Below are 9,989 nucleotides of genomic sequence, written 5' to 3' on the forward strand. Positions count from 1 at the left end.
ACTGGAGCGGGTACACATCGATGACCCTGCAAAATGCACAACCCTAGTTGCTCAATAGCACTCACAGACAGTTGCCCAATCCCCAGAGACCCAGGCAGTTAACCCTAGACAAGTCTGAGTGCAAAGTCCAAAGGGAAAATTACAAAACAAATTAACACAACACACAGAGGAAGTCTGGCACTCACTTGCAAGTACACATCTAATATATAAAGCAAAACAGGAAGAGTTAGTTACTGCATCTGGCCAAATTGGTCAAGCCCAGGAACCACGTCAAGGTATCTTCCATCCTGGGTCCCTAATACAGACAAACAATGTCTGCTTTTAAAGGGACATTATACACTAATTTTTTCTTTGCATAAATGTTTTGTAGAGGATCTATTTATATAGCCCATAAAGTTGTTTTTTTTTTTTTTTAAATGTATAGTTTTGCTTATTTTTAAATAACATTGCTCTGATTTTCAGACTCCCAACCAAGCCCCAAAGTTTTATGAGAATACCGTCAGATACCTTCTCCAGCTTGCTCCTGTTTGTGTAGAGGGTCTTTTCATATGCAAAAGAAGGTTAAGGGGGGGGGGGTGTCTTTTTTTTATTTATTTTTTTAAATATTTTTATTTGAAAATAAAGTTTACATAAGTAGTAGTGCAACTACTATAATGACAACACATGAACACAAAATAATAATATACAGTACATATAGATGGACTAGGACATGTATGTGTCAATAACTGGTTCCTCTTTAATAGCTAGGCAACGTCCAATATAATCAAGAGTTCATACGGAGGTCCTCCAGAGTTAGTACTAATATTTGCTTAAGTCCACATATTATGCTTCGTAATAAACAATAAATAACTGTAGATCGCACCTAGATGAATACTCTACAACTTATCCATAGGTAGTTTTCTATTTAAATATTACAACATAGTAACCTCATTAAAGGAAATAGGTAAGTTCGCTCATAACTTCAAGAAAACAATGATAACATTTAAAGGCAAGCATTTTGAGTGGGCTATATTCAATTCTATAGTTTTTTTTTTTTTTAATTTCGGTTTCCATGAGGAAACTCCCAAGGGAGTAGTTCCAGGTGTGGTGGGGGCTTGGGAGGGAGAGGGGGTAGGGAGACGGGAAATGTAGGAGGGGCTGTATTAGGGGTGCAAAATTCTCATCGGGGGAGGGACAGAAAAAAGAAAAGGAAAAAAGTCTAAATCTCATCAGGTTTATTGAGTGTTTCTCTAAAGTGGAACCAAGGTTCCCAAATGTCCCAGAACAAGTCTTCCTTACCTATTGTAAGATAAGAACTATGTTCCATCTTGGAAAAGTAATGTATTGTCTCATGTATCACTGAAAGCTCAGGGGGTGCAGACTGCTTCCAAACTCTTGCTATACATAGTTTCGTAGCTGCTAGGATAAAGATGACAAGTTTAGTTTGAGATTTTTTGATTTTTATTTTGAGGGGGGAATGTGTAACAGGGCTATTTCTGGTCTTTGAGGTAGAATAAGCCCTATGTCCAGAAACATCTGGAACACCTGTCTCCAACAGTCAACTATTGCTGGGCAATTCCACCAAATGTGGATATTTGAACCTCTTTCTCCGCAGTTTCTCCAAAACAAGGGCGACTGATTAGGGAACATCTGCAAAAGCCTGACTGGGGTGTAGTACCAACGCAATAGAACTTTTATGTAGGATTCAATGGAATTCGCACAATGTAGGTTTTTTTTTTGTGAGTACAGTCGCCTGTTGAATTTCTTTGAGATAGTAATGGTCATGTCATATTCCCAAGCTCGAAGCTGCCAAATCCTGTCAGAGTTACATGATGTTTGAATAATAGAATAGTGCCACGAGAGGGTTTTAGGTAATTTAATATTGGATATCCACATTTTTTCCCAATTTGTATGTGGACGCCAGTCTAATTTGTGGAAACCCCAAGATATTAACCATTTATATAGTCTGGCACACTCAAAAGGGAACCAGGGGGGAGGGTTTGGAATTGGGAGGGCAAAATCTTTTGGGAGGGGAAGGGTATCCAATAAATAAAGTTGGGAGACTAATTGTACATTCCATGTGTGCCAATGGGCACCATGTGTGTCTGGGAGGTTAGTAAGAAGTCCTTGGATCAAATGCACTGGTGAAGGATGGGGCGCAATATTAGATAAATGTCTGATAGCGTGCCAGGCTCTTACGTTTTCTAGCACTATCTCATTTTTAATCTTTGTTTTATCTAGATGAAATGACGGGACCCAGGGGAGGTCCCCGAGGCCCAACCCCACCGGTAAAGTTGCTCGCTCTATAGCCTTCCATCTTGGGGGTTCGCCTTTATCCGACCATGCCGAGATATGCATCAAGCGGGCTGCCTCATAGTAATGGGAGATGTTGGGCATAGCAACACCTCCTTGATCAAATCTTTTTTGTAAAATTTTCCCTGCTATTCTCGGTCTTGAGGATTCCCATACATAGGTTTGAAATAGTGAGTGAAACTTGTTAAGTCTCACTCTAGAAAGATTAAGCGGTAGGCATCTGAAGTAGTACACAATTTTGGGAAGGATTGTCATCTTCAGCGAGGCTATGCGGCCTAGCCAAGAGATTTCATGGAATTTCTATGAATTTAAAAGAGAGGAGATTTCTTGGAAAATATTGTTATAATGGTTGTCTTTTACTAACTTTAGATCTGGGCCCAGTTGTAATCCTAAGTGTAATTGTGATTGTGTCTTTGGACCAATGAAAATCATAGGTCGTTTGCAAAATATCTAGTTCGAGGTCAGGGATATGAATGGGTAGAGCCTCTGTCTTGGAGACGTTTATTTTATTATAGCTGTATTTGCTAAAGTTTTGTATGATGTCAAAGACTGCTGGTAAAGATCCTAATGGGTTGGATAAGAACAACGTTACATTGTCTGCAAATAGTGCTATCTTTTCGCCTTCCTGACTCACTGGGACTCCGCGGATTAAAGGTGAATTACGAATGGCCTGTGCTAAGGGCTCCATAGCCAATGTAAAGATTAAGGGTGACAAAGGACAGCCCTGCCGAGTGCCATTTGTTATGAGGAACTCCCTAGAGGTAAAGCCCAGGCCCTTGACTATGGCCGATGGGTTGGAATATAAAGCCTGGATGGCCACAACAATTTCTCTTGGGAATCCGAATTTATAAAGCACCAACCACACGTATTCCCATCTGACCTTGTCGAACGCCTTCTCGACGTCTAAGAACAGGGCCAACATGGAATGTTTTAGTCTAGAGGATTCCAAGAGGATATTAAGAACTCTCCTAGTATTATCAGGGCCTTCCCTCCCAAATGTGAACCCTACGTGGTCCGGGTGTACAAGCCTAGGGAGATGAAGACGTAATCGATTAGCCCAGAGTTTGGCATACAATTTAGCGTCCATATTTATTAACAAAATGGGTTTATAGCTAGAGCATTGAGTAGGGTCCTTACCTTGTTTCGGTATGGTAATTATAATGGCTTGCAGGAATTCTTTCCTAAGCGACCCCTGATCTCGGGCTTCTGCAAAAAGTTTTAAGAGGGTAGAGCTTAAATTAACTCAAAACATCTTGTAAAATTCTACCGGGTATCCATCCGGACCTGGAGCTTTATTATTTTGCATGTGTTTGATGGCTGTATTGAGTTCAGCCATTGTGAAAGGCATTAATAACTCTTCTCTAGCTGATTCAGAAAGAGACGGAAGTTTCAGAGTATCCAAGAACGAGATAATGTTTTGGAGCTGATAGTTGGGTTCATGTGTGTCTAGGTTGATATTATATAATTTAGAGTAATAGGAGGCAAATGCCTCACCAATATCTCTATTGGAGGAAACTGTGGCATTGCCTCTGTTGATTGCCAGTATTCTAGCAGCAGCTGTTCTGCCCCGTAATTTATGGGCTAGCAGACCTGACGCTTTATTGCCCTGATAATATATTAACTGTTTAAAATGTGTAAAGCTTCCTTAACGCTCTCTACCTCTTTTTCTGCAATTTGGCCTCTTAAAGATTGAATTTTCGATGCCAGGTCTGGTGTGGGGGATGCATTAATGGATTCTTTTCCTCTTAATGTGGATACCAAGAGGCCTAATGGGGTGCTCTTCCGGGCTTTAATGGGGGCTTGTTTTTGTATACAGATACCCCTAACATAGGCCTTGAGGGAGACCCATAGGATCTGATTTGAGATCTGGGGGTCTTCAGGAATTCTGTAATAGAAATCTGAAGGAAGGTTTTGAATTCTTGGTCATGTAGTAGGTTTTTAGGCAACTTCCAGGAGGGTCTAGAGGACTTGGTCATGTCAGTTGTGAGAGTGAAGAGCTGTACGTCATGTTCAAATCATGGACATATTCGTATTTGTGATGAACTAATTCTATTAAGGGTCCATGAGTCTGTAAAAAAGTAGTCCAACCTAGAATATGTATTGTGGGGTCTAGAAAAAAATGTATACTCTCTTGCACTAGGGTGGAGTGCTCGCCAGACATCAAATAAATTATAGTGTGTTATGTGGGTTTGGAATTTAGCAGCTGAGCTTACCGTATATGAGTCTATGTCTTTATTTTTTTGAACCGCTTATCTTTCAATGGGTCCCAAACCATATTGAAATCACCTCCTAAAATCATTGTTCCAGCCTTAATCGGTTCAACTTTGGAGAGAAGAGTTTTCAGAAAGTGGGGCTGAGATTGGTTAGGGGCATAGATGTTTATTAGTGTAAATAAAAATCCATTTAATTTACAGATTAATATTAACGATCTACCCTGGTCATCTTTCTCATCATAGACATGTTCAAAACCTACTGATCTGTGGATTAAGATTGCCACGCCCCTTGATTTCCAACCACAAGAGGAGCAGTATTTTGTAGGATATTCCCGGGATCTATATGGGTCTGGGCGAGAGTCCGGCCAATGGGTCTCTTGTAGAAAGACAATATGGGCTCTTAAAGGGACATTCCACCCACATTTTTTCTTTTATGATTTAGAAAGAAAATGCAATTATAAACATCTTTCTAATTTACTTATATTATCTAATTTGTTTTATTCTCTTGATATTCTTTGATGAAAAGCATATCTAGATATGATCACTAGCTGCTGATTGGTTGCTGCACAAAGAAGCCTCATGTGATTGGCTCACCATGTGCATTGCTTTTTCTTCAACTAAGAATATCTAGAAAATGAAGCAAAATAAATAATGGAAGTAAATTGTAATGCTGTTTAACTTTCTATTCTCTATCTGAATCATGAAAGAAAGATTTTGGGTTTAGTTGCCCTTTAAGGACTTCATTAGATTAGATAGTAGGCTATGTTTAGTTGGTGAGTTCAGGCCCTTTACATTTAGGGTGGCAAAAGTTAGATTTTCTGAGGTTTCACACATTATTAAGAGTAGTATAGGGGTATAAGCTATATGTGGGTAGGAAGGGGAATAAGGATAGGGAGGGGGGGTTACTCACCATGCCTGGAGAGACTGAAGAAAAGCAGTGCCGTCCACTTGACAGCCACTGAAGTAGTGGAAGGATCTGGTCACCAGTTCTAGAAGTATGACAATCAGAGAGAACAGTTAGACAACTAGAATTGTATAATATTACTAGAGTATTGTAGAGATTGGGTAAAACTATGTTTTCTGATATCTGAGGAACCTGTCTAAAGGAGACGATTAATAGCTGGGCTACAAATAACCCTTAATATTACGGGACAGGAGCAATGTATGTTAGGGAGTTCTTCCAGGAAAGGTGGTATGCTATTCCACACGTAGAAGAGGTACTACTGTGATCAGGAGTGACCTCCTTGGTCCCCGTAACAGGGGATTATGTTATCGGTATTTCTGAGGGGGGGGGGATGTATTACTATAAAATAGATGGTAAACTGGTACCCGGGGGGGGGGATATGGACGAATATAGAAATTTACACCTTAAAACATTGTTGTGTTAACTAGTGAGAGTAAGAATATAGACATTGAGAGGGAAAATACACATAACATAAACATCTTAAATGAAACATATAAACAACTTTGTTTCTGTTAAATTCTTATTAACATTTTCCCTTTCTTCTACATCAACCTAAGTATGGGGGACTGGATCATAGGTTTATGTATTACATAGTGATCTTCCAGACCATGTGACTGGATCTCGTCCCATGGCCCAGGGAAAATGACAGAGTTAAACCAGGGTGCACTGAATTAGTATATATACAACCTGTGCTCAATAGCTATGTCATTTTGAATTACTAACGGATCACAAGTTCAATAGAAGGACAACAAATAACAATACAGTGCACCAAGTATACCTAGGTCAGCAAGTAGGTAAACACACAGTAGAGTATAATGATATACTAGGAATATACTTATAACATTATGTCGTAGATCGCTGTGGTAAAGGGCGCCATTCAGGAGCCGCTGGATGAAGTGCGGACTCAGCAATGTCTCTCGAATCTTGGGCCAAAGAAACTGACAAGACCCAATTTTTAAGAAGGTCTAGGCCATCTTTGGGAGTCAGTATGGTGGGTGTAGAGCCATCTTTAGAGATTATAAGCTTTGTTGGATAACCCCAGCGATAGCAAATGTTTCCTTTCCGTAGGGTCTGAGTAATGGCTCTAAATGTCCTTCTTTTTTGGAGAGTATAGTTTGACACATCTGGGAATATATAAACACCTGTTGAAATTTTTGTGGTAAGGTTGGATGATTGGCCGTCTCACGAAGGATCTTTTCTTTGTGGGTAAAGAAATGTACTCTAGTCAGAACGTCTCTTGGTTTATACTGAGGGATATTACGCGACCTGGGGACTCGATGGACTCTGTCCAGAATAAGTCCTGGAGGGTCTAATGCGGGGAGAAGTTGCTGGCATAATTCCAGGATACATTTTTCCAGTTCAGCTTATCCAACCTCCTCTGGTACTCCCCTGAATCTCAGGTTAGATAAGAGATTGGCATGGTCAACGGCCAAATCTTCGTGTTTCCGTTCCAGAGTTTCTGTACGTTCTCCCAGTGCCGCTATATCTCTACAGAGATCGGCTGTGGAACTCTTTATCTCTTTGGTCAAGGTGTCTTGTAGCATATTCATGCGATGGGTCAGGACATCAACTATTATGGAGGCCAAATTATCCGTTGACAGATGTTGCAAGTCCATGCTGCTTTCTGAGTAATTTTCTTCTAATGAGGGATAGGTGTCTCTTGGCAAGAGAGGTTTTGTAGGGGGTTGGTCTTTGAAGTGGTCTGCCACTGTTCTTTTTAACTGAGATGGAGCTTTAGGTCTCCTTTTAGCGACTTGAGACATTGTATTGAAGTATGAAGTGAGTCCAAGTTTAGTCACATATGGAATAAATATAGGCAGCAATTTAGCAAGTTAATAGAGTGTAGACACAGTCCCCCCAGGCACCAATCCGCTAGTTTATGCTAGCATCATTTGCACAGAAGGAGCCTGTATAGAAATATAACGTGATGCGGGACCTTTCTTTAAGTTATATGTTAGAAAAGATGGCGATTTTCCCGCCAACTGTCGCACACAAAAAAAAGAAAAGCGTTGTAAGAAATATTCTTTGTTTGACTTGTGTGAGGCAGGGTCACTGTCTGATTTTAAGGCACATAAGTATAGTTGGTAACACAGGTAGCATCATCCAGAGCAGCTTTTAAATAAGAACCATGCCTATGAGCCGGTTATCAGCCTTCAATCTTATTATAGATGTGTATAATACTGTTTGCTTATAAATATTACCTCCTGGTGTCTTCAGTTAGCCCACCGGATGTTATGCTGGATGAATCAGGAGTTTCAGACTGTTTGAGGCAACTGGGAGATCCGGAGTAGGCCACAGCCGTAGTTTTTCCTAATAAGGCACCGGTCAGAACGATACCGGAAGTATGGAGCTACCTCCGGACCTGGCAGATTTGTAATCCGGGTGTACCATCCAGGTCAGCCTGTCATCCAGAATTCTTTATTGGTGCTTATGGTCAGGGATATACCGTGTTTTGTAGGTTTTAAGGTGATCTTAGGTCAGAGCTCTCTGTAAGTGCTGCTAGTCAGAACAATGGTTACCTCCGCCCCCCGGGGGGGAGTATCTTATTTCCCACTTGCATTGGGCTTTCCAGCTACCTTTTCAACAGAGCTAAACTGAGAGCTTCTAAGTAAGTTTTTAAACAGTTTTCTACTGGATTTTTATATCAGTATGTGTGCATCTTATTCTTTATAGTAGTGTCTATTACATGCAGTTATATGAAAATGGGTGTATACTGTCCCTTTAATCAAACAAACTGTAAACCACCCAATGGTGCACAGGCCTTATGTAATCTTCCTAGACACATAGGGCAAGATGCGGTAACTAACTCTTCCATTTTTTCGGGTCAGTGCCTCAGTGACATCCGGGACAGCAATATGGCAGACAAACCTGTGTCCCTGACTGAGACAAGGCTTATGGATGTGAAAGTGAGACAGCTGCCCTACTGGCTGGCCGCTCATGACTTCACTCCAAATGGCATTATCGGGGAAATCCGCAGAGGTCATAATCGATATTTTACCAAGTAGATTGATATGAAGAAAGGTGGAATTGGAGGGCTGGTCATGCTGCTTACGGGATATGTGGTGCTGAGTTATGTCTGGGAATATGATCACATCAAGCACAATATATATATAATATATAATATTATACAGTGGTAATCAATATTATTCAACCCCCATTGCAAATCAGGTTTATTGTCAAAATTTACAGACTTTCAGTTGTTTGCAATGAACAAATCAAACAAAAGCAATTGAAATAGCTCAACACAACAAATGCTTCAACTGTTTTCCCCAAATTCAACTGAAAATTAATTCTGAAGTCTCAAATTCATTCAACCCCCTGAAGAGAATCCCTCACAATACCACACAATTGCAATACAGGTGTTGTCTCAAGCACACCTGATGCAACTGATCGAGGGCTTCATTAGTTGCACCAGGTGTGCTTGAGCTAGAACACATAAAATACCTGAACTGGCTAGGGGTTTGTTGAGTGTCACGTTTGACTGCATTTTAGAAATATGGCTAAGTCAAAATAATGGTGCAAAAAGTTAAGAGAAGAGATGTTTGCCCTTAGCAAACAAGGAACAGGATACAAAAATATAGCAAAGGCATTAATGTTCCTAGAGGCACTGTTGGAAGCATAATTCACAAGTTCCAAGTAAAAGGAACAGTGGTTAGACTACCTGGATGGGGAAGAAAAAGGAAGCTATTAATGACTGCAATCAGATTTCTGAGAAGGCAGGTTGAGAAAAACCCCTGCAGCAAGACCTGGTGGCAACAGGCACTCAGGTTTCAGTTTGCACAGTAAGGCGCGTAGTAAACGCAGAAGGTTTCCATGTCAGAACTCCAAGACGTACACCACTACTGACTAAAAAGCACAAGAAAGTTGGCTCCAATATGCTTAACATCATTTAAATAAGACAGAAGTTTTGGTATTTTGTTCTGTGAAGAAATTAAACAAAACTGGAACTTTTCGGTCCGATGGATCAGCTGTATATCTGGAGGAAGAGGAATGAACCATACGCTGAAAAGAAGACTCTGTCTACAAAACATATTCTGTTATGTGCAGAACATTGGAATGTGAAATATATACAGTCAATAAACAGTATAGCACTTTATTAAATATGAATATTGCATATATATGATTTTACATAATTCATCTACTTAACTGCAAAGCACTTCTATACATATTATCAAGGAGTTAGGGACAAAAAACAAAAAATAAAGTTTATTTATATATAGAGCTTGATTTCTCCTAAGGTACCTTGTCAAAAATTTATATTAATTTATAGGTCTCCTTAAGGAGCAGTGCTTCTATACATGTCTATATATGCATACATATGTATTTATATGTGTATATATGTCTGTAAATACATATACAGTATATACACATGTAAATACATAAATACATATGTACACAATAATAAACACATATATATATATATATATATATATATATATATATATATATATATACACACATACATATTTAGACATATGTACAGGTATGTATCTCAATGTTAAAGTCCTTTGCCTGCCTTT

The 9,989-nt window shown here is 39.7% G+C and overlaps 1 protein-coding gene across 1 annotated transcript; it reads left to right on the plus strand.

The window, feature by feature from the left end:
• Positions 1-8,324: 8,324 nt before the first annotated feature.
• On the plus strand, positions 8,325-8,502 carry LOC128639377 (ATP synthase subunit f, mitochondrial-like). The gene has a single exon (XM_053691596.1). It carries the CDS (start codon positions 8,325-8,327, stop codon positions 8,472-8,474), a length of 150 nt encoding a protein of 49 aa, XP_053547571.1. The 3' UTR covers positions 8,475-8,502.
• The last annotated feature ends 1,487 nt before the right edge of the window (positions 8,503-9,989 follow it).

The sequence above is a fragment of the Bombina bombina genome, chromosome 1, assembly GCF_027579735.1.
Source record: "Bombina bombina isolate aBomBom1 chromosome 1, aBomBom1.pri, whole genome shotgun sequence".
Classification (NCBI taxonomy): Eukaryota; Metazoa; Chordata; class Amphibia; order Anura; family Bombinatoridae; genus Bombina; species Bombina bombina.